The following is a 26,064-nucleotide window of genomic DNA, read 5'->3' on the forward strand; positions in this document are numbered from 1 at the left end:
GTGGTCGGTGCAAGCCGGATGAGGAATTCGTATCAGCCCGCCATCGCTGGAATACGAACCCGGGTCACCTCATTGGAGGGAGAACGCTCTATCCCCTGAGTCATCGCGACTTATCCCGGATCTATTGTAATATATATATATATATATATATATATATATATATATATATATATTCTTTCTTATCCGTTGTTGAGCAATTGACAAAATTTTGGGTTTAGGACTACTAATGTTCAACTCCGTAGCCTTGCAATTTTGAAACAATACAGAAGACATGGAAACTCCTGGATCAGTACCCCCAGAGGTATGAATTGTTATGGCAGAATGGAGGACTTTGTAACTCGACAGATTTAACGTGCATAAGTCACCATTGAAGATTAATTATTTATTTTTATTAATTATTTATTTATATAATTAGGGGATCCACACACCTGCTAGCTATTGCTCGCCAACATCCGGATTCGCCTACGCGCTTCTTTTTCTGATAGCTTTTAAATCTTGATCGATTACTCATTTCACTTTTTTTTCCCAGATTCCCCATCACTGATAATCACCGATAATTGTCATGTTCGTACGTATTTCACAAATACAATAGTTCTATTTAAATGATGAAAACCTGGCTACAAATCATTAAAATTTCGCAATTCCGATAAACTAATGTATTTTGTTTTCTTGCATAGTCTGAAAAATCTTAATGTTACATTTCGCTTACATTACATTCGTTACGTTACATGTTACATTTTTACTGCTATTTTACCGTTTTGAACTTAAAAAATAAAACTTTATTCATATTTGTGCTTGTAAAAAAACTTAAAATTAACGTCTTTAGCGCCTACTAGGGGAGCTAATTATTTTTAAAACTTATGAATACGTAAATATGTAATATGTAAATATATAATATGTAATATGTAAATATGTAATATGTAAATATGTAATATGTAAATATGTAATATGTAAATATGTAATATGTAATATGTAAATATGTAATATGTAAGTATGTAATATGTAAATATGTAATATGTAATATGTAAATATGTAATATCTAAATATGTAATATGTAAATATGTAATAAATATGTAATAAATATGTAATTACAAATTTTTAATCAAATTGAAGTTTTAATTTTTTTTAAGGTTATTCATGATACACCTTAGTCTGAATTCATAACCTTTTCTTAATCAGTTAGCTTCTTCTTTTTTTTTGTATTAAATAAAAAAGAATATCGAATGAAAGCTCAACCAAAAATTGTCCTTTACGAGAAAAAATCTTTACCGCTTCCTTTTCACAATTTCCGACAAACTCTTCTTTATTAAGTCTTCCCACTCTTTCCCAATCCAAATCAAGGACTGCATTGTGAGCAATCTCTTTGTTTCCCTCCAAAAAGCCGAAGACTCCAGAGTGCGGTAAACTAGGCCAGCCAGACGACGTTCAGGAGCACAAACTAACTGACGCGCATTTTCCGGTTTCTCCCGAAAACGGGAACACATGCGATGACTTTCGCTGTTCTCCTTTTCTTGTTATCGGCATTTTTCGAAGGATTGTCATCGTTCGCTTATTATAGCAGTGATAAAACCTCTGGAGGGGAGGCTAATAAATTACTTTTGATACTAGTGGATGGATGTCGGTGGGATTATCCTGACGAGGATATTGCCGGACTTCCCGGATTCAGGAAATTAGCTGAAAATGGAGTACGAGCTCCGTATGTGACACCTATTTTCCCATCTAATTCTTACCCTAATTGGTACACAATTGTTACTGGTGAGTACGTATCTTTGTTTAAATAATGTATGTTTTTAGAAGTCGTTTTTTTTAAAATTAAAGTGAATAGAAGTGTTATGAGTTTATACTAGATTTATACTAGAATTCATTCAAATAATATATTATAAATATAAGTGATGTTATAAAGAAAGAGAAATATATAATTTAATGGGATTTAGTGAAGACAACTATTTTATAATTTAAAATACATTGTTAGAAACGTGTTCAACTAAAATGTCGTTCAAACTTGTTGCTAATTTATTGTTGTGTTGAGTTGAATAATATTATGCTACTAATTGACCTGTATTACACACTGTAAAAATTCTGGATTAAATTAAGGTACAAAGTACCAGCACTTTAAAGTGCATCATCCGTAATATCCATTTTATGACAAATTCCATTTTTACCATAAATTTTACAGTAATACTTATTTAATTAGAATGATTCAGTGATTTTACGGTAATTATTGCAATAATTATGGCACATCGGATTTTTTTTTCTATGAAACGTTCTGATAAAAATGAATTTCTCGATAAAAAGTATTGATATACTTTTTAACCTTATTTAATCCGTTTTTTACAGTGCAAATACTATGGTTTAGCGTGAACAGAAATATGATTCAATTTAACATCTTATTAAAGTAGCAAGAAATATGAAGCACATATTTGCACAATTTATAAATATTTCGGTTGATTATATTAGCTTAGCTATAGATTATATTGGCTTTAAAAAATAAAGACCGCAAAACTTCATAATGATTTATCTATAAACTATTTTAATTTATTTGAATTCATAAAACTGGACATTATAAACTTAATGGTACCCAATATGAAACACTTATTAAAAGTATATAAGTGTAAATGTAAAAGTATTATGACTCAGATTCCTATTATTAAATAATTGAAACAGGTATTTAAGAAAGGCATGTTATAAAATATAACAAATTGCAATTAACATTGATTAGATATTACATTAAGCCTCCTCCGTGACTTTATAATTTTGAACCCAATCCAGAAGACAAGGGAACTCCTAGATCAAGTATTGGGATAAATATGCCTTCGTGGAGGACTTTGTGAAGAAACTAACCCGCCTTTGCGTTACATGGAGAGGAAGACCGGAAGAATCACCCACGGTTAGCCTGAAGGCAAGGGGACTTTAACCCATGATCCATCTACCACTGAGGATATTTCACGTCAGCACTGTGGTCGGTACAAGCCGGATGCGGAATTCGTAGCGACCAGCCATCAATGGGATTCGAACCCAGTTCACCTGATTGGAAGGCGAACGCGCTATGGCCCTTGAGGCATAACGGCTCAATGTTTACCTATTACCGTTGTTAGAAAAATCGCAAGAATCTTTTTGTAAACATTCTAAGAAACTAAGATTTGTTTCACACCGTAACAAAAGACCACTGTGCTACAATCTAAGAGTGGTTAATTGTAATTTCTTATTCAACTAAATAAAGATGTATAAAAAAATTATGTAAATAATTATCATAAAAAGATGGTATTTAATGGTCCAATTGGTTTTAATATTTTGAGAAGTATCTATTATCAGTTACAGAATTTTTGAAGTATTTTATTAAAAACATTTTTAGTAGATTAGATTACTAAAATAATTCCATAACCGATGGAGTAATATATTGGTTAAGAAGTTTCATAAATATATCCATTTAAATCGCGTTTTCTCTAATTTTGTGAAAAAATACTAATAATATCGCATCAACCAATCTCATGTTCTGTAAAAAGTAAAATATGTATGTTAACTTTCATAGTAAAATTTCCGGTTTTTAAAACTACTAAAATTTACTACAAAATCTTCATTAGTCGAAGGACAAATATTTACAGAAAACAGATATATGTGACGCATAAACAGATCAATGACACAGATTGATAATAGAAGGCATTAATACAGAATTTATTTACAGATTTTCTTTCTGTTTTGACGATATATAAGCACAACAAAAGGGAAATTCTGATTTTTTTTTTCCACTGAAAAGAGTACCTCTAGATGCTATATAGTGAGACATTTCACGTTCCCAACAAGCTTCTGTAATTCTACTGTAATTTATTTTATAGAAATAAATATCAGTGTGTCTTGAGAGTTCGTAGGTTACAGCGTCTGCTTCCAATGAGATGACCCAAGTTCAAATGTCAGCGATGTCTGATAGAACCAAATTCTGCTTCTACATCAATATCACTGTTCCTATGCAAAATATCCTCAAGGGTAGATGAATCATGGGTAAAAGTTCCTTTATCGCCAAACTAACCATGGGAGATTTTCGTTGTTTTCCTCACTATGTAGCACCAATGCAGTTTAGTTCAATCAAGACGTTCTCGACGAAGGCTAGTTTTCCCAATGTTTGATCCAGGATTTACCTTGTCTTCTGTATTGTGTCCAAAATTACAAGACTACGGAGTTTAACGTTGGTAGTCGTAAGTGCGAAAATAAAATTTGGTTGGCTGTTCCTTGATGGATATAAGAATTTCAAGAAAAGAAGCAAATCATAGCGATGGGTGACATGCAACATATATAACATTTTCGAACTTAATTTATTTGGCTGTACAAAAAACTTCCTTAAGAGAACTTTGTCTTAAAAGATATTTGTTAAACCTGTACACTATTTTTTCTTGTTGTCAGAAACTGTAGTTTCGGGCCCAACATTACCTGGTGGGATCCCAACTAGCTAACATTTATTCCAGAACTCTCCACATTACCACTCTCAATGAATACACGACTCTCTATCGCCTCGACATCACTTCACTATACCGTCACGTTCGACGATACGCTTTGTCACTGCAAATACAATCAACGTCAGATAATTTCGTGTAAACTGTACAGACTTTTACAGTACGCTACCCTATTGATAAAATCTGTTATGCACGAAAATTTTCCGTATGACTTTGACTTACAAAATATCTATCGACATGTTTTTTTCGTGTAACACATGAAATTTCACTACCACAGATTTTTTGTAATGCTTCAGTCTTTTTGAAGTTTTGCATTGCTTATATATCAGTTTTTTCAAGTACAAGGCAATATTAAAGTCTTATTTGCTCCTGCTTTGTCAAACAATTGGAATAATAGTTTAATTTCATTCAATACTAATTTTATTCAATATACTTCCGGTGACCAGCTTTCCCACCTTTTTAAAGAAGTAGAATTTCTAGTTATTCGAGATTTAAAATCGTACAGTCAAAAATCAAATCAATCTATAGGTATAGTAAAGTCATATTGCTCAAGTTAGAGTCGATTTCATTTTTGTCTCTTAAATGTCTATATGGTGCCCTTGGTATCGAAGTTATTAAAGTGTTTCATACAATGCATGCTAACGCTAAGAAAAAGGAAATATGCTAATAATCATAGTGACTCTTACGAATAAATCTGGTTTTTACAAAACTACATTTATTTAAAACACGGATCACAGAATAGCAAAGCAAAAATTAATTGCTATTCCTGTACCGGGTTAGTATGCAACTTAAAATAAAACGAAATATTTTTTTCTTGATCTTGCTGTACTAATTTTGTATGAATGCTTGTGTTATTTGTATATTTTTAATACTCTATAAGGGATCTTAAAACTGGTTTTTTGGGGGCAAAAAAGAAATAAAAAAGTTAATGAGCAAATGAAACATGATTTTAAAATTTGCAGTGTCAATCTTTTTTTATTTTAATGCAAAGAGTCGATTGCTAAATAAAAAAGGAGCAAACGTGATGTTTTTGAGCTCAAACAAACAACAAAGCCTGTAATCTCTAACTCAATCTTATATATCCTCACAACCAAAAAAGCTTTAGTTAGCTAGCTCAGATGTGGGTTAATAGAAAGGATTTAAGTTTGCTCGGCTTAAAGTTAAGCTTTCTTTGCCTAAAGCTAACTGAAACCTGCTACTGGAAGCAGGGTATAAACGAACTTTAACTGTTATAACTTTAAGTTAAAAGAACACACTAACTTGAAACAGTAAACAATACAATTTAAAGCAAAAAATAAGCTCCAAAAATAATTTAGCTTAATGGCGCTGTTCAGGAACTAAAAAACATCATAATCAAGTAAATGAGCATTTACGTTAAAAAGTTTAAATCAGTCTTTATATAATACTTTATGAAGTTTATTATATTTTTCTTTAAGGAATAATAATATAAAATTTAAGAAGTTTAAATTTTGAGGTTCGTAAAATTGTTTCAGTATTGGAATTTGATAAATTTAAAAGCCTGGAAATTGAAATGCCATTTGGACGAATAAGAATAAGTATGCTTATGTTTTCACATTACCACTGACGGTGAAATGTAATCTTTTTTCAATTTTCGATCATTTATTTCGAACTGTATTTGCTTCTTGCATGTTTTACTTCTGCCAGATAAACAATGAGTTTAGCGAGCTTTAAGGATATTTAATTTTTTCTAGATGTTTCGTCTGCTACTATTTTCTAAATATCTGGTAAAACATGCTGTTTCCATGACAACGTACGTTTTAGTTTATGATAATGCTTTTCATCAATGAAATTTCGTATTTTCAATAGTGTCGTCCACCACGTAAAGCAAAGAGGTGACTGTAAAAAAACCACACCTTGAAAATTTGCAAATTGTGAAAAAAAAACTTGATTCAAATCGGTGCTTTCGTTTTCGAATTGTAAGCGAACATACATCCAGACGGACTTTTACTTTCATATATGTAGAGATTAGTAAGTTTCAGAACATTGATTGCTCTTTATAGTAGCTAAAAATAAATGTAATAAGTATTAAAAAATATTAGAATATATTTTAATAGAACTATAAATCTATTCTAAGCACCACCGTTTAACCACAAATGACTCCAATGTATTATTGATTTTAATTAATATTCCTCTTAGTAAAATAATAAACTTCTACTTAATATCTAGGTATCTACTTAACTTCTACTTAACGCTTGGAAAGATTAACAAAAGATTCGACGTATATTTATTTTATTAAGAATTTCGAAGAGTTAACAAAATATTATCTAATGTTTAACTAATATAAAATCAATATACAAATTACTGCTCAAAGCTTTCAGTAAACTATTCAATAAAAGTTACAATATATTGCTGAATGTTTTCAAGAGTTATTTTTCATTTTCACGGCAAATAGTCAGTGGTCAATTTCGAATTCCATTGGTCATTTTCTGCTGAATAGCCAAACTATTCCTCTTTTCAAATTTCGAAGCAAGAATCGAGGCGAGATCAATTTCTTCGCTTCCCGATACGGAATGAATGGCCATTTTATTTTTGACTCTGTTCGAAGCCCAAAATATTCCTGATAGAAGTAAAAGAATTTTTTTTTAACTTTTGTTTCTCGCTAAATGCACTAATACGAATGTTACCTTATATTTAGATTTTTTCCCAGTTGTTTTCCTTTTTTTTTTGAATAATCTGTATTTTTATAAACCTAATTAATTTTCAGTAAACCTACTGTTGAGAAATAAACGAATATAAAAGTAAAATTTTATTAATAAGTTTCAAAAATAAACATAACTATCAAATAAAGTTAATAAAAAGGTTAAAATATAACTTTTTAAAAAAATTAACCTTTTAGTAAATATGTAGGATAATAAAATTGAATGCCATAAACCAGCAAAATTTTGCTATTTACCTTCTTTTATACTGCTTTACTGATTGATAAGAAACGAAACTATTTCAAACCATCATAAAAGTTACACATTTGTCTGTAGCTTCGTAATTTGTTTAAACAAGCAAATTTTTTGGTCCTGTGTAACAATCGTGATATTTTAGGAGTATTACTTGAAAAAATACAATTAATTTTCCTCATAGTTCTGTTTTAAATCTCAATTAAAACTTAAGAATAGAAATTGGTCTCAGTTTTCCCGCAAATAAGTATTCAGCATTAATTCCAGCTTGGTTTGGAAGTTTTAAGAAAGTGGAAATAATAATAAAATTATAAAATCAATATTCATAAAGTAGCATCTAAAAAAATTAAATTAATTAATTTTTAAAAAAACTGACTTAATTATTATTTATATTTTTATTTACTTTTATTTATAAAAACTAAATATAAGATAAATGGGAAATCAGTTGAAAATTTTCTACAGTTCCTTACAGAAATTTGTTTAAAAGTTTACTTTTACAATATTGTATGCTTGTAATATAATGTAAATTTATAAATGTTATTTTCTTCCTCTAATAATCAGGACTTTGGATTAAAATTATAAAGTGTTTAAACTAAGTTTACTCCTATGGTTCTTACATGATAAAATAGTCGAAAAGGAGCCAAATTCGCAAGTAAAATTAGGTGAAATTTTTTTTGAGGCGTGGTGGCTTAGGGAATAAAGCATTCGCCTTCCAATGACCCGGATTCGAATTCCTTTAATGGCTGAACGATACGAATTTCACACCTGGCTTGCACCAAACACAGTGTTGACGTGAAATATCCTCAGTGGTATACAGATAATGGGTCAGAATCCTGTTGCCGTAAGGCTAATCGTGGGAGGGTTTCGTGGTTTTTCTCCCCATGTACCGCAAATACGAGTTAGTTCTATCAAAAAGTTCACCACGAAGGAAGATTTCTCCCAGTACCTGAATCGGGAGTGTTTTTGTCTTTTGGATTAGGTACAAAATTACAAGGTTCCGGAGTATAGGCTTCTCATTAGTAGTAAACTCAAAAATTCGGTCAGCTTTTCAATGACGGATATAAAAACTTAACAATATAGTGCTGTATTAGTGGGGGAAAGGGTTCGTTTCTAAAAAAGAGAAATGAATGTTAAGGAAATCATGCTACTGCAACCATATTTCATCTGGCAATATGACTGCTTGTAGATGATTACAAAACATGCACGAAAATACAGAAAACGGATGATATAGATAGATATAGGTGAAACTTACTCAAAATATGTTAAAAGTATCATGAAGCAACCTCACTGATTTTCATGAATTGAGGCAATCTTCTATTATCTTTTGAAATTAAAAGTCTCATAAATGACATTTGCTGATGTTATTGACGTTTAATGTTGTACACAATTCCCTTTCTTAACCATGTATGCATTTTCAGTCATCAATGATATATTATTTCCACTCCGTAACTTCTTAATCCCGCAGTGGACTGCAGTAGTAAAGACACGGTTCCTAGTAGAACACCGAAGTCAGGCATCACTGGCTGCGGTCAGTTAGCAGATGGGTGACCACTTTGAGGGAGCACGGTATCGGTCCTGATTAAACTATTCTACCGAAAAATGCTCGACTTCACGCTCAGGTTGCTGAGCTACCAAAGCAGGGGAGTCATCCCCACTGCAGAGGATTAAAATTGCTATATCTTGTCTTCGGATCATCCTCAAAAATGTTTCCTAGACTATCACCAATAGCTAGGGCTGCAGGTTTGTCGCGGCGCGAATTTCCGCGAAATTGTCATCTTTTGTCCTAAAATCCGTGAATTTCTCAATATGTCTCGACTTGCGCGAAAATTGCTTAAAATGTGATTTTTTTAATTTATTGTTTTTATTAAACAGAATTTTTTATTTTCCTGAACCTTAAATTGAACATGTAAAATTGATTAGATATTTAGGGGAGTGAATCAATAGCAAAATGACATGAAAATAGTTCAGAGATAATCACAATCTTGTCAACTAAGGTGGTCTTTCTACACCTAAGGAGGGTAATTACCTTCCTGAAGTCAGTAAGAGTACAAAAGAAATTGAAATCACAAAAGAAGGAAAATGTTATAAATCAAATCTTAGACAGAAAAATTGGTATACATGCTATTGCACTGGGCAATGAAATTTCTACTGCCTTTCTACATATCCAGTTAAATTTTCCTAGACGACTTCTTGTGATTTCTTAAATATGGATCAGTTTCTAGATGAAGGGGAGGGGGGACTAGTAGTTAGTAGGGACTTGTATCTAGCAGTTTGAATGTAGAATGCTTGAGTTTTCACAGCAATTACTTCTTACAAAGCAACGGTCAAGGAATTGCGCGTTGGTGAAGGAAAATTGATTGAGTTTTGGAAATCAAAGACCGAAAGCTCCTAAATTGGCAAAAGTGGCAATTCGAAGTTTGTCGGTGCCTAAAAACAACTTCGACGCAGAAAGATCGTTTTCTAAGTATAAAAATGTATTAAGTGATGAAAGACGAAGGATAAATGAGAATAATCTGACAATGTACAATACTTTGTTCCAAAATTCTGTTCATTTAAATGAAAATATTAATATTGCTTGAAATTCAAAGAAATACTTTTGTTGTGTATTTTTAAGCTTTTTTTTATTATTCGCGCAATTTCTGTCTTTTGCATCATTTATATAAAAAAAAAATTATGTTTAGAATTTGTGTAATTTTCAAAATTTCCCGCGATTTTTCCGCGAATTTGGGGTCTTTTTTCCCGCGACAAACTTGCAGCACTACCAATAGCCCATTGTGCAGCTCTAGTGGGACGTAAATAAAGTACCTGTAAATTCTTAAACTTATTTTTGTAACGAAAATTTCGTTTTCTTATTTCTCTTAGGCTCAGTTTCAGCACTGTAAAAAATTCCAGATGAAATTATGGTAAAAAGTACCGGCACTCAGGGTGCCGGTAATTTATCGTTAAGTCTATTTTTGAATGAGCATGTTACGGAAGTAAAAATCAAATCTGCCGTAATTTTTATAGTAATAATCACCGTAAAACCACTAATTCACACTAATTAAATAAATATTACTATAGTAATTGCGGCATAATATCTTACGTTAAAAATGAATTTTTCGGTAAACTGGGATTTACAGATTACTGTAAAATAGGTACAGTACGTAAAGTTCTGGTACTTTATACCGTAATTTGATTCGGAATATTTTATAATTTGGCATTTTGTTGTTGTCAGTTATATGATGGTACAAGGGTCTTAGAGTGTTCTCAGTTTAATTACCTGACACACTACATATTTTAATAACTTTTGTTTGAAACATTTACGCTACATTTTCCAATTTTGTGTCAATACAACTACTCTTATTTGATTCGCAAATATAAAAAAAAAAATACTTAGGTCATTTGGAAAAACTTTTTCTTTTCACTAAAAACTCTAACAGTTACTTTAGAAAAGCTTACAAACCACATTTAGTATTATTCTAGAGCCTAGTTCAATTGAAAGACTTTCATTTAGTTCATTTAATCTATTGCTTTTCAGTTACTGACATCAATTTAAAATGAAAGATTGCATTTTGTAACACTAATGAGTTGCGATAATTAAGGTGATTAATGGTTTTTCGTTACACTTTGCGTGTTCTTTTTGTTAAAAATTTCATTCTCCTATTAATTGCTGTTTTACACAAGTTGTTACCAATCAAGTACTATATGGAACTTTAAAATAACTGTTTAAATTTTATTCAATATAGAAAATATATCAGAAATTTATTATTGTTACTCCTCTCTTGAATTCTTCGAAGGTTTTGTTTGTTTTTTGCTTTCCATAAATGTTTTAAGAGAATCTCTAATTACAACATAAACTATATGGCTTATTTAATATTTTTAATTTTCTGTATATAAAAAATAGGTTCATGTAATGTATTCTTACCTTTATTGGTCTTACCTGTTAAGACTTGAATTTAGATATTAAATTATTTGTAATTTTTGAAATAAGCAAATTTAATGATTAGCTTGAAATGGAAACGATATATATAATAGACAAATACAACAAGGAGCATGTTTGAGATGGCATGTTTTCTGTATTAACTTTTTCTTTAGGCAAAATTTCTTAATGATGTAAAGTGGTAATTTGCAGCTTTTGTCATTATACAGGGAGAGAAACAAATAATAGATTTGAAAACTTTTAATTTAACAAACACCAAACGAGAATTTGAAAAACTGAAATAACAAGATTTTAAACTATTCAGTTTCTCCAAACTTTTATTGAAATTAATAACCTTTAGGTAAGAAAATATAGTACATTTTTAATACTTCGTTGCACATCCTTTTGCTTTGACGACTGCTGCATTATATCTGGGCATGGGATTAACGAGGCCTTCTAGAGTGAATTTTTGCCATGTATATCCTTTCGCTTTGATGACTACGGCACACTGTCTGGGCATGGAATTAACAAGGCCTTAGAGGGGATTTTCGAAATGCATGTCCTATTGCTTTGATACTGCGGCACACTATCTGGGTATGAAATTAACGTGGCCTTCTAGAGTGGATTTTTGCCACGCATATCCTTTTGCTTTGATGACTGTGGCGCAACTATCTGGGCATGGAATTAACGAGGCCTTCTAGAGTGGATTTTTGCCACGCATATCCTTTTCCTTTGATGACTGTGGCGCAACTATCTGGGTATGAAATTAACGTGGCCTTCTAGAGTGGATTTTTGCCACGCATATCCTTTTGCTTTGATGACTGTGGCACAACTATCTGGGCATGGAATTAACGTGGCCTTCTAGAACGGATTTTTGCCATGCATATGCTTTTGCTTTGATGACTGCGGCACACTATCTGGGTATGAAATTAACGTGGCCTTCTAGAGTGGATTTTTGCCACGCATATCCTTTTGCTTTGATGACTGTGGCGCAACTATCTGGGCATGGAATTAACGAGGCCTTCTAGAGTGGATTTTTGCCACGCATATCCTTTTCCTTTGATGACTGTGGCGCAACTATCTGGGTATGAAATTAACGTGGCCTTCTAGAGTGGATTTTTGCCACGCATATCCTTTTGCTTTGATGACTGTGGCACAACTATCTGGGCATGGAATTAACGTGGCCTTCTAGAACGGATTTTTGCCATGCATATGCTTTTGCTTTGATGACTGCGGCACACTATCTGGGTATGAAATTAACGTGGCCTTCTAGAGTGGATTTTTGCCACGCATATCCTTTTGCTTTGATGACTGTGGCGCAACTATCTGGGCATGGAATTAACGAGGCCTTCTAGAGTGGATTTTTGCCACGCATATCCTTTTGCTTTGATGACTGCGGCACACTGTCTGGGTATGGAATTAACGTGGCCTTCTAGAGTGGATTTTTGCCACGCATATCCTTTTGCTTTGATGACTGTGGCGCAACTATCTGGGCATGGAATTAACGTGGCCTTCTAGAATGGATTTTTGCCATGCATATGCTTTTGCTTTGATGACTGTGGCGCAACTATCTGGGCATGGAATTAACGAGGCCTTCTAGAGTGGATTTTTGCCACGCATATTCTTTTGCTTTGATGACTGCGGCACACTATCTGGGTATGAAATTAACGTGGCCTTCTAGAGTGGATTTTTGCCACGCATATTCTTTTGCTTTGATGACTGCGGCACACTATCTGGGTATGAAATTAACGTGGCCTTCTAGAGTGGATTTTTGCCACGCATATCCTTTTGCTTTGATGACTGTGGCGCAACTATCTGGGCATGGAATTAACGAGGCCTTCTAGAGTGGATTTTTGCCACGCATATCCTTTTGCTTTGATGACTGCGGTACACTATCTGGGCAATTAACAAGGTAATCTAGAGTGGATTTTCGGTCCATTTTTCGCCAAGATTCTGAATGAGTTCTTCATTTGAAAAACGCTTCCGTACCCCGAATTTTCGTTTGATGAATTTCCAAAAGTGTTTTATTGGATTCAGGTTAGGTGATTGACAAGGTCAGTTCAAAACTTTAACCTTCTTAGCTCTACACAATTTTTGATGTGTACTTATCTTCCTTATCTGGCTGAAATATCCATCCACGAATCATCTTTTTACTAGCATTAGGTAGCACGTGAACCTCTAAAATGTTTTAATAAGCATGTTGATTCATAGTCCTATCAATGTGTACAAGCAGGGATAAATCATTATGATGGTAAGCTCCACGGACAATTACAGATCTGTTTCCGTGTTTCACTGCTGGGCGTTGATACCTGGGATCCATTCTAGTTTCTTTTGGAAAACGAATAAAACGTCGATTGATACTTTCGAACAAATTGAATTTGAATTCATCACTCAAAAAAACTTTCCTCCTATCTTTAGTTGCTCATAGTTCGTGCTCCTTTGTAAATTTAAATCGAATCATCCCATTTTTTATCTAGATGAAAGGAACATTGTTACAAAAACCTGTTCACAAAACCCAGCAGTGTTTGTGGTCTGCTTAATCACTGTGAATCCATGTTCAGTGGCTATCTGCTTGCATATTTGAGTAGAACTTCGTTTGGATCAGCAAACGAATTTCCACGGATTAAAGCGTCTTCACGTTGAGTCGACCTTCTTGGGGGATCTTTGAAGATCGTGCATACTGTTTCCGTCCTTACACTTCTTGACTATGTGGCCAAAAAGTAAAAAAAAATAAATAAAAACGGGAATTCTAAAACCCTTTTTATAAAAGGCATGTAGGAAAGAAAAGTAGGAAATCATTATTTAAAAGGCAGGAAGTGTATTCAAACCTACATATTCTGCGTGTAATTTCGCTGCTTTTACCACTGAACTATAGGAACTCTTTTGTGTGCGTTAACATCATTACATCATAAATTAGAACAGAAAAACCTAAAGTTTTTTTCAAACACAATATATAATTTTATGTAAGTAACTAATAAACGTTTTATTATTTGGTGAAGTTGAATGCCTTGGTTTTACTACAGGAATCTGAAAGTTTTCAGTTTCGTGGTTTTTCCCTATTTTTATGTTTACTAAGGTGTTTTATTTTGGCCATTATGGCTTCCAATTCCAAAGAAGGCTTCCATTTCCAAAAGTTGTTGATGCTGTTAGAATCGATGGAAAGTCTTTCAAAGCTTCCAGAATATAAATAAATTAAAATCAGTTTAACAAAATGAAATTATCTAACAATTAAAATTAGATGTTATGATACGCAATGTGCAGCACCCTAAATAAAGTTCTATTACTTTTGATTTAATAATCGGATTTTTACGTTCTAAGACGGAATCTTAATCATTTGAGTACCAAATCTAAAATATTATAATTAATTAGAGCATGCCATATTCTAAGTGAAGAAATAAGACACAAATATTTACTTTCGCTGAATAAACATATCTTTTTTTCGACTGTTTTGGATTCCTGACTTTTAAAATATGGGGGTCAACCACAATTTTGAAAAATAATCTCAATAGCTTGATAGATGGCTCAGGGGATAGAGCGTTCATCTTCCAACGAGGTGACACGAGTTCGAATCCCAGCGATGGCTGGTCAGTAAGAATTTCCCATCCGGCTTGCACCAGCCACAGTGCTGACGTCAAATATTCTCAGTGGTAGTCGGATCATGGGTCTGAGTCCCCTTTCAGACAGACTAATCTTGGAGGCTTTCGTGGTATCCCTCTCCATGTAGCGCAAATGTGGGTTAAAGAAGTTCTCTACGAAGGCAAATTTCTTCCGATGCTTAAACCAGGAGTCCCTTCTCTTCCGGATTGGATTTATAATATCAATGATAAGGAGTTGAATGTTGGTTGTCGTAAACTGACAACTCGGTCGGCAGTTCAATGACGGTTGTAATATAAAATTACAAAAAAGCTTGGTCAAGATGACGGTCAAAAGTGTGAACTTCTTGATGTTAATTTAAAATTTTACGTGTATCATTATATCTCGAGAACTTCTAAAGCGAATCTAAAACTTTTGGACACAATTATAAAATTCGTTTATTCAGAGATAATTTAATGTAAAAAATGATAATTATTTATCATTATTTATTATTATGTAATATATTCTTAACTATATTATTTCTAATTAACATTATTTTATTACTATATTTACTTATTGTCAACAAAAAATTAAATTAAAAGGTTAAAAAATTTTTAAAATTTTTTTAAAGTAATTTAAAGTTAACCGTTAAATTTATACAAAGCATTAAGATTAAGCCTTAATACATAAAAATCCGATCATTATATCAAAAGCTATTTAACGGGTTCAATTCATTATCTAGGGATGAGAATGTAGTGCAAGAGAATTGGAAAAAGAGCATTTTTTTGTCTATTTAGCAAAAAAAGATATCAACTAATCGCATTAAATTTAATTCAATTAATATGCAAAGCAATTACATCGATTCTTTATTTAAATTTCTTATAAATTGAGTAATTTACTTATTTTAAAAATTCGTTATTTTCCCTTGCAACATTATTAACTTTTAAATAAATCTTTCGAAATTAAATAAATATTTTTTTTTCATTGTCTACCAAGTTTCCCTATCGCTATTAAGTAATAATTTCTGATTTTTTTTTTATCCTGTTTATAAGTAAACAAAAAGGCATCGAAAGAACACTTAACTTCTAAAAAATAAAGATACTTATTTTTATTGAAACACTAATTGGTTCTCACACGCAATGTCCCACAAACTTATTGATAGGGCTCTAACTTAGCAAGAAAACAGTAGAAGATAATATTAATGAAAGAACTTTCTAATTATCACCAACATAATCACTCAACCGATGCATGAAATTTTCTTCGCCCATTAAGATAAATTGTGCATTGAGAGCTATTAATCAGCTTTTATAAGAAATGTAAAGTAATTTATTTTTATTTTTCCAGAAAAAAGTGGGGTAAAATTTTCAGTTTGAGATATTAACCCTAGCCATCATTGTTTAATTATTTTACTTAAAAAAACTAGATTGTTTTTTTAATTGCTTAAGTACCTGACTTTTGATTGATTTATAATTTGTATCATGATTTTTTTTTTTAAAAAATCAGTTCTAGTTCAGGAAAATTAACGAAGATATATAGTTCAGTTTCAGTTGGTATAATGATGTGGTGTGGCTTAAAGAATGAAAAATTATCATTAGTGATTTACAAAATAATTTTAATTTATATTTAGTTAGGTAAATTTTTGATTTCTGATCAAATTATTTTGTCTAATATGTTATAAAAAAGAAAGAAATTCAAGGTTAAATTAAAATAAATTTTTAAAAAAATCATGCGATTCATTTTTAATAAATGTTAAGCATCAATTCAAAATGTATTGATTTTAAGCAATAAAAATTATTATTGACTACTGGTGATCCTAAAAAATAGTTTAAACTAAGTAAGAAATCTTCCTATTGGTACAATTAAGTAAAAAAATTACAAAAACAAAACAATCACAAAATAGCGCAATTTGTAACAAGATAGCACAACTTTATAATTACTATATTATTACGAATTGATCAATGAACTAAAAATGCTTATAAGTATGGTATTAATTCTTTTTTTTAAAATAAAAATGTCACAAGTATATTAATTTCTTAATATTTGTTTTTCATTTTTAAGTCATTAAGTCAAAATCGATTTGAATTTTATATTTATTATTTTTAGTTTCTAATTAATTATGCTTTAAATTCAAAGACTTCATGATCAAAGACTCCATTTCATTATTAGGAACAGACGTCCTCAGACATTGTGCACTGGGGGAATTCTTATCGTAGACAAACTATATTTCCCCCGCTGCTCTCGTCATTAGTCAATCTCTATGATTGCTTAAGATGACGCCATACTGAGCGAAAAACTTTTCATCGAAAATTTTATTCCACTTCCAAAATTAATTTAAAATTTAAAGTATAGAAAAAGTGAGTTCAAGCTAATCAAAAGTAAGCAATGTAGTTTCAAATGCCGAAAAAAAAATTCAATTATCAAAATGTAAACAAGTTATTAGACGAGAACTCCCTCGTTGCATAATCCTAAGTTATCTTTTGATAATTCACAAACTAAATATCGAATGTTATAATATTTTGTTCCATCGCACTTTGGAATTTTTATATGCCTTCATATTCAAGTTTCTAAGTTTCATAGTTCTTCGGTAGGAGGGTGACTGCGAAAATAATAGTGGCTCTGTCTCTATAGGACTTTTAATTAGGAGAAAAAAATCCCTCTATTTATTATATTTCAAATTTACAGCATTCATTACATTATGTATTCAGTTTACATTAAGTGGTAGCCGGTTTAAATATTTTGTTGTCACAATAAGTGATTTACTTATGCATACATATCAATGTGTCTCAAAATTATTTTTGAAACTTTTTTTCATAACCTACAGTAGTTCGCGCATTAACCGAATCAAACACAGTTATCAGTTTTTTAGTTTCACAGTTATCAGTTCTTCATTCTTAATTAATTTTGAATGTTCTTTCTTTCATTTCAGTACCAGTTACACGCTTTTCAACTTAGATTCTATCTGACATTTATTGATTTTGAGTTCTGTAATCCATTTTTGCAAGCTTTTGCTTGCGAGACCTTCCTGATTATGCAAAAACAACCATTTTATTTTTTAATAAAGTTGGTAGTTTCATTCTTTTTCTTTTTGTTAAGGCTTAGAGCTAAATCTGATTGAAAAATAACAATTTTGGCCGAATTTGTTACCTCTGAACTAATTTATTCTCTCATTATCTTTTTGTATTGGGTGATGCTCAATACTATTTTTGCAAAATTAAATAGTCCTAAAACATTCTTTTAATGAAAAGGTTTAAGTTTTGAAAATCTTAAGGTTTAGGTTAAGTTTTAAAGCTGAAATGTAAGCTTAGAAATACCCAAAAATTTCCCCCTGTTTTAATAAATAGGCTTTCTATTTCAAGTAAAAACTAAGGAGGTTAAACTCTTTTGCTTAAAAATATTTCTCTAAATTAATAGAGTTTTTTTTAAGCATTTTAATGGATAATGACTTAAAATGTCAAATTAATTGTCTAACTCGGAGCAAAAACAGTACAGGGTATCTTAGCTGTTGAAATTTAGAATCGTAAATCTATTCCATTATTCTTATTATATTTTTTCTTAATTTAACCGTGACAATTTATACCCCCAAAGCAATGAAAAAACTCAGTGTTTATCCAAACAGAAATTTAAAAGTTTTTCATGATTGTTTTAAAACTTTAAGAAATTCTTGATTAATTGCAAATTTTAAGTGCCAGAAATGAACTGTATCTATTTTAATGCAAATAAGATCGATAAATTTCGCTTTTTTTTTTCGAAAGAAATTCTTTTATTCTTATTTGTATTAAACATTATTCCATAATCTAAGTTGAGACACCAATTCTTCTTCTACAGCACTACAAGCCTTGGTGAGCCCTGGATTTTCCCTCTATTCTATCCCATACAGCCCTCCATTTTAACTTCTCCTTCCTCCGGCCTCTGGGCCTGGTTCCCATAGAGTAGAGTTGATCTTTTTCAAGTCGTAATTATTAACTCTCGTCTCTAAATGTCTAAGCCATTAGAGGCACTGGGATTTGATAAATTGAAAAACAAATTCTCTTGATTTACTTAATTTTCCCTTTATCATTTTAGTATTATATTACTTATGAGACACCCATTCATTCGTAAGTTGGCTAAATAATTGTCTTTTCTTAACTTAATCAAAGTTTGCATTCAATAAAAAATTTCATTCAGATTTATTTTTCAGGTTTATACGCTGAAAGCCACGGATTTATACAAAATATGATGTACGATTCCCATTACGAGGATTTTTTTCTCATGAGTCCTAATGATACAGCCTCAGTGCCGCATTGGTGGGATAGTGCCGAACCCCTATGGATTACAGCAGAAAAAAATGGATATCGTAGTGCTCTATATTGGTGGGATGGCTGTCAGGTAATTCTCACGATATAACTTAAATTTATCACAATTAAAAGTCTCACTGTGAAACAATGATAAACCACATTCTCCTTGTCCCTATGTGTCCAGAAAAAAAAAACCTCTAAAAGAAATTTCTTCAATATAAGACTGTTTCTTACAGAAGTTTGGAAGAATAATACAAAAGTGGTTGGTTGGTTGGTTCTAATGCCACTTGCCACACGGGCAAGTCTGCCTGGTGAAACCGAACAAATTTAAGGCAGATTGTGCGTTTCTTGTTTTCCAGTGGTGCCATCTATGGACAAGAATTCGACTTCTACCACACCATACGTCGCACCCGTTTATATGGGGAACCCATTCATTCATCCACAGATCGTAATTTTGACTTGAATCAGTGAACGATCGATCTCCAATCCAGTACCCTCAGAGGTATTGATTTGTTATGGGACCATGGAGGACTTATGCGACTCGACAGTTTTAACTTGCATCAGTCACTTTACTACACGGGGAGTCATCGGCCGGCGGGGTTCGAACCCGCAAATTCTCGGACATGGTCCCAGCGCCCTACCGACCAGGCTATCCCGGTATAATACAATAGTAATTACCGCAAAGTACTTATAAAAAATGCACGGTGAATGTTTTAAATAATTATAATTAAATTAACTCATTAAAGAACTGTAATTCAAACTTTAATAAAATCATAAATTACCAATGACTTTTAATTATGTATTTGCTACCAGACTGTAAAAAAATTCCGGATCAAATTACGGTATCACACTGGGCGCATCATTCATGGAATCTGTTTTACTGTAAAATACCATGCACCGCAATTTTTACTATAATATTTACTTAATTAGAGTGATTCAGTAATTTTACGGTAGTTATTTCAGTAAAAAGTTATGGTATATTAGATTTTCTGTTCCTTTATATAGATTCAAAGCGGAAAAAATGCATTTTACGGTAAAAAATTCAATACCATACGGTACTTTTACCAATATTTGATCCGGAATGATTTACAGTGCACAATTTAATCTTCTAAAATTTTATTGACATCTTTTTATAAAAAACTGACTTAAATAAAATTGATTTCTTATTAGAGTAAAATATTATAAGTACATCTGGTATCCGTAAAATTAATACAAAAGATATAATAAAAAACATTAAATTATACTTACACTATTTAAACAAAAAGCAAACAATAACTGCTGATTTGAATGTTGTTGAAAAATGCGAAACGTCTTAAAATTTAAATTTCGCAAGTAAATTGAGTTAATCGGCAAATTTTCGATCAAAAGAATTTGTAAGCAATGGGATTTCTTCAGTACTGAATTAAAGCTATTGATTTGTCAAGTATAGACCCTAATCCTTGCCGTGACGACAATTTAACTAGTACTGAGCATAACAATTAGATTTATTTAATATTGGACTTAAGTAAGGGACCGTCCATTAATTATGTCACACCTTTATTTCAATATTTTTCACCCTTCTATCGGAAGTAAGGAAGAAGTTACCCTTTCTTGCTTTCGAAGAAGAAAATGTAACTTCGTCGCAAAGTATCACATTTCACCACACCCCTTGTCACACTATATTAGATACGAAACACTTTTTATCGATCATATTTCAAATTTTATTTTTCAATTTTATTTACGTGCTTCTGTACAACTGGTAAGCATAACATTTACTAAAGTTTGATGTGTTCTTATTTTATTATAAAAGATGAAGAAATATATAATAAAAATAGGGGAAAAATGCTTAATATGTTAATTTCAAGCTGTTTTACTTTAACTAAAATCTCAAACTTCTGTTTAACCCTTCCTTAGGCTGTCACGAATTCAACTAACTTCTTCCCTCCCTTCCAAACGTGACATTATGTGTTGACAGCCCCTACTTCTATTCGAAAACTTTTTAAGCAACCTATTTTTTTTTAATTTTAAGTTTCAGAAACAAATATAACAGACAAAATGTTCTTATAATATTAACAATTTTATTTATCTTTTTTGATGTTTTTATACTTGAATTGAAATTCATAATTACAAATATTATTAAGTTTTAAAAAATAAATTTTAGCATCGTAAAAAGGGAATTACACTCTATGACAAAAAAATCGACGCACCAAGAACGCACTAAGACGCGCAAAATCGACTCGATCAGGCTGGAATGATGCCGACTGGGGGCGTATAGTCTTTAGCGGCGAATCCCGCTTCCAACTGTGTCCTGACGATCATCGAAGACGTGTTTGGAGACGCACATGGCAGAGGGAGGATCCTACCTTCACTATTGCAAGCCACACCGGCTCTCAACTAGGTATTATGGTCTGGGGTGCAATTTCCTTTGACAGCCGGACCCCTTTGATCGTCATTAGAAGTACACTTCCTGCACAGCGGTACGAGGACGACATCCTAATACCTGTTTCGCTACCGTTCCTTTTGCAGCGCCCTGGGCTGGTTTCTCAGCAGAGCAATGCTAGACCACATACGGCACGTGTTGCTATGAACGGTCTGCAAGCTTGTCAAACTCTTCCTTGGCCTGCCAGATCACCAGATCTCTCTCCCATCGAGCATGTCTGGAATATGATGGGAAGGCGATTGCATCTGGCACGGAATGTTGGTGACCTCGTTCGACAATTGGATCGAATTTGGCAGGAAATACCGCAAGAGACCATCCGGGAGCTTTATCGGTCTATGCCACACGCCGTGTGGCAGCTTATATCCAGGCTAAAGGCGGGTCAGCACCTTATTGAATTTGTCACTGCAACTCTGCAATAAATTATTCAGTTGTTCTGAAATTTTAATCATTTACTATTCTGTACATTGTCTTCCTATCCACCAATTTTCGTTTCAATCGGACAACTCCTTCTTGGTGCGTTGATTTTTTTGTTATTGAGTGTATTTTAAAATGATATTCATCAGAGATTTTTTTCAGGTTGAAATACGAGGAAGAAAGCCTAAATTCTGTCGAAAATATAAATATGTAGGGTATTCTTGGCCATCTGTCAACGAAGATACAAAAGAAGGCTTAATGTCAGCTATGCAAATGTTGGAAAGTGACGATGCCCATTTAGTTCAAATTTATTATGAGCCTGTAGATTATTTCGGTAAGTAAATATTTTTTATGAATGAGTGTAGTTTAATAATTAATTTAACTCATGCGTTTAGCTTATAATTTGTAAAAAGAAAAATAACTTTGCACCTCAAATCATTTTTGATCTATAAACTTCTTTACGATAGAATTCTGTCTTTTGATATATTATGTCTAGTTATTGGCTATAAAAAAATGATGTATAAGGAAAAATATACCAAGTTTCACGAAGAATACCGACGACTTAAAAAATCAATTAAAGAAAAACGGAAAGGGAAAGAAGTACTGTTATTTTTTTTCGAAACAATCCAGCAGCATCATATTGCAGTAAACAGCCAAAATTAACAACTGCCCCTGTAAACATTCCCATTAGTCGGTGTCTTCTGACTCGTAATAAAAAATATTATTTTACAGTTTCTTCAGTCAACAGTGTACTAGAATAATTAAAAACTGTTAAAAACAAATGCCTTAAAATAACTTATTTTCCATATCGGATGCAGTGAATCGTAAATTTTTCTTTCCTATACTTTTCTTTCATTGATTTTACAAATTGGTGATTATTTATGGGACACGTGATACTTTCATATCGAAATGTATTTGAGAACAATCGCCTTTATTTTATTTTACACGTATTGTAAAAAATAATTATAAATTCGACAAGCACACACGCACACATATTTTTTCCAGAAAAAAACTTATTAAAGAAAAATAAAATTGCAAAAATGTAAAAATTTCTTATGGATTTTTTTCTATATATTGGGCGGTTTCAAACAGTTTTGTTGACGAAACGGTTTTTCTCTATTTTCCACCCTAATCAAAAACGGATTAAATATTTGTTTTTACCACTGAGTTTGAAGTTTAATTTTTGCTACGACATCTTTACCTTTCTTCAAATCATTTTACTATTATTTTCTGATACTTGATCTCACTTTTAAGCAATTATTTTATTGTTTTGAGTATGGTATAAACAAAAAGGGCAAAAGACTTTATTCTTAAAATGATACTTTACAGGATCATTATGTTCCTTTAGATTTAAGTGTTTGGTAAGTTTAGTTGCCAGACAATTTTATAAGGGTGGGTCCCTTTATAGTATTAAATGCTTTTGCATTTAAATACAGCATATTCAACTTCTTATCTAAGAGTTATTCGAACAAAAAAGATTGTATTTTAAGGAGAAATGTATACTTAAACTATTTTGAAGTCAATCTCTTAGATTTGCTCGCCTCCTCGAAGAATTAATATTTGTATCTCCAAGTCAGTTAGTAGTTGAGTTCAAATAACCAGAACAACAAAAACCTGAAAAGACAACAAATATGATGGATTCATTACGATGTATACATTAAGTAACAAATAAAAACTAGATTTTTTTTATTGTTCAGTTATACATAGTCATAAATAATATGAATAATCCTATCATTCAGATTCATGAATTAAACGTCTTAAAACAATATGCCGAGTATCTTAAAAATGACTTACGAATTCAAAAATCTTGTAGACAGACATGTTTGGTTGTTCTTGCTGCTTTCTGATTAGAAAACCATATTTTTATTATCCCCTCACTTAAAGAAAATAATTACTTGGTTCGTCAACAGATGACGCTAATAATCAGGGAATGTTTAAGACTATATTTTCTACTGCATGTCAGATTATAGCAACTAAAATATTTGCATTTGTAACTGTTTATTTTGCCTCAGATAGAGTCACGCTGTTTATCTTAACAATGTTTATTGTTTAAAAAAGAACATTGTTTTATAATTTTCATCAGTTAGTAGCATCTTATGTTCATGAACTTTGCAACGAATTTTGAATCCTGACAAGAATTAAAATATTGCTTCGGAAAACGAATGCTGAATTTTCAACATCTCCTGTTTTTGTCTAAGTGATAAATCAAATTATTAATCAAGAACAAGATAGTTTTTTTTGAGGAAGTTAAAGAAATATGTGACAAAATTTCCAAACCAAATTGCATCCGTAATTAATAAACTAATAAACTTTCGCACTTTTTTCTAACGATTGTTTTTATTTAAACAATGATTTGACTCAATTTTCTTTTGCAAATATTTCATTAATTACATTTATTAAATTACGAAGACATACATCAAAAAAGAAAAAGCATGCTCAAAATACTAAGAATTCTTAAGTAAAAAACATTCATCATTAACCTCTGAACCTATGTTTACATTCTTTATCTTAAGTCTTCTCAACCACAAGTAATGAATAAGAATTCGCCGCCTAAGAGACGTTCAGGGAAAAAGTGTCTTGTTAGTATTATTTGTTTCTTTGTTTTTCCCTAAATATCCCTTCGAAACAAAAGTAGTTTTGGCTAACGTCCATTTCTTGATTTCAGTGTTATTCCACAAATCCCTAAGACTTACGTTAGATATTTTTCATATTACTGAATGAGAATTATTTACCATAGACTAAAACCATTTTGTTTTCCCTAAAGAATGCAGATGAGGTAATTACTGAGTCCCAAAGCTGATATAATATGCATGTTTCATTTCTGAAGAAGATAACTATTTTTCTTTTGGGGTATTTAAATTTATTATGCGTTAAATTAACCATTTGTTTGAATAACTTGTTTTACAAGAATGTATAAGTCAAGATATTTTCTTTATCAGTGTGTTTTTTTTTCACTTTAGATAATGAGTTTTGTTGAATAAGGTTTTTGATTTTGTTATATTGGAACTTATTCCATGAAAATATTAAAATTAAATAAGTAATTTATAAGACGGTTATAGTAAATTAATGATTTGAGGATGTAAAGGAGTAAAAATTTATTGAAGTTATACTTCTTATGCGACTTCCAACAAGGTTGCGTTAAACGTTTAACGCTACATTTTTATTGGCCGGGAAATCACGTGGTAGGATCCAGTTTTCCCTCATTCATTTCTATATTGTTTTGGTTCTCACTAGCATAAAAATAAGAAAAGTCATAAAAGTATTGTTTTTCTATAAATATTTTCTAAGTTTGTTTTGATACACACATAATTTAATAGGGTAGTATTTTTTGTTTTCAAATTTAGTGGATAACAATTGTAAAAAATGAGTGAAAACAATCCCACGGACAATGCGACGGATTTAAGGTTACGTCACGGTACGTCTCTTGTGAATATCAATTGATTGTTAGGTTTTCTCTTCTGAAATTACATTATGACGCATTCACTTACATTATTAATACAAATACATTTTCCAGGGAGAGACGATGAGGCAACCACTAGCACTTCCACTGGTTCAAGAGGTCCTCATGGGAAAAATGCACAATATTACCGTGATTACGGAGCACGAAAGCGAGCGGAGCAGGAAAAAGAGTCGTTGAATAGAACTACGACTGCTGATTCTTCTACAATTAACGTCGCAGGTTGCGAAGTTTAATTTCTTCCGCGCGGAGGGACTCCACGCACTATTTTTTTAATAGAAAGGTTTAGTCTATTTCATTACTGTGACCAGAATTACCTAAATATTTTTTATCAGTATTTCTTTTGATATCAGCAAACATATTATTTAAGAATGATTTTAGCAAATATTTTTTTGAATATTTTATTATATGGCGTAAAAATTAATGTTACACTTTTAAAATTAATGTCTCAATGCAGGTTGTGAAGATTCAGAAGTCGCAAAAGTTTCCGTTGTTTGCCAAAAGCCTTAAAAATGCATTTTGGGAAATTAAGAAAATTTTTTCCTTTCTTTCATTTTATTTTTTATTTTATAACTGTCGTTGAACAGCCGACCCAATTTTATGGGTTTATGACTACTAATGTTCAACTCCGTAGACTTGTAATTTTGAACCCAATCAAGAAGACAAGGGAACTCC

The 26,064-nt window shown here is 31.7% G+C and overlaps 1 protein-coding gene across 1 annotated transcript in view; it reads left to right on the top strand.

Annotated features, from left to right (window-relative positions):
- The first annotated feature begins 1,392 nt into the window (after positions 1-1,392).
- The window catches only part of LOC107439541 (glycerophosphocholine cholinephosphodiesterase ENPP6-like), a 38,183-nt gene continuing 13,511 nt past the window's right edge, over positions 1,393-26,064 (top strand). The window contains exons 1-3 of the mRNA XM_016052170.4: positions 1,393-1,755; positions 19,003-19,190; positions 22,095-22,266. Coding sequence (XP_015907656.3) covers positions 1,488-1,755; positions 19,003-19,190; positions 22,095-22,266 — 628 coding nt within the window. The 5' untranslated portion in view covers positions 1,393-1,487. The remainder of the gene's footprint in view (positions 1,756-19,002; positions 19,191-22,094; positions 22,267-26,064) is intronic.

Source organism: Parasteatoda tepidariorum, chromosome 6, assembly GCF_982258835.1.
Source record: "Parasteatoda tepidariorum strain Cologne lab strain chromosome 6, Ptep-v5.0, whole genome shotgun sequence".
In the NCBI taxonomy this organism is placed as follows: Eukaryota; Metazoa; Arthropoda; class Arachnida; order Araneae; family Theridiidae; genus Parasteatoda; species Parasteatoda tepidariorum.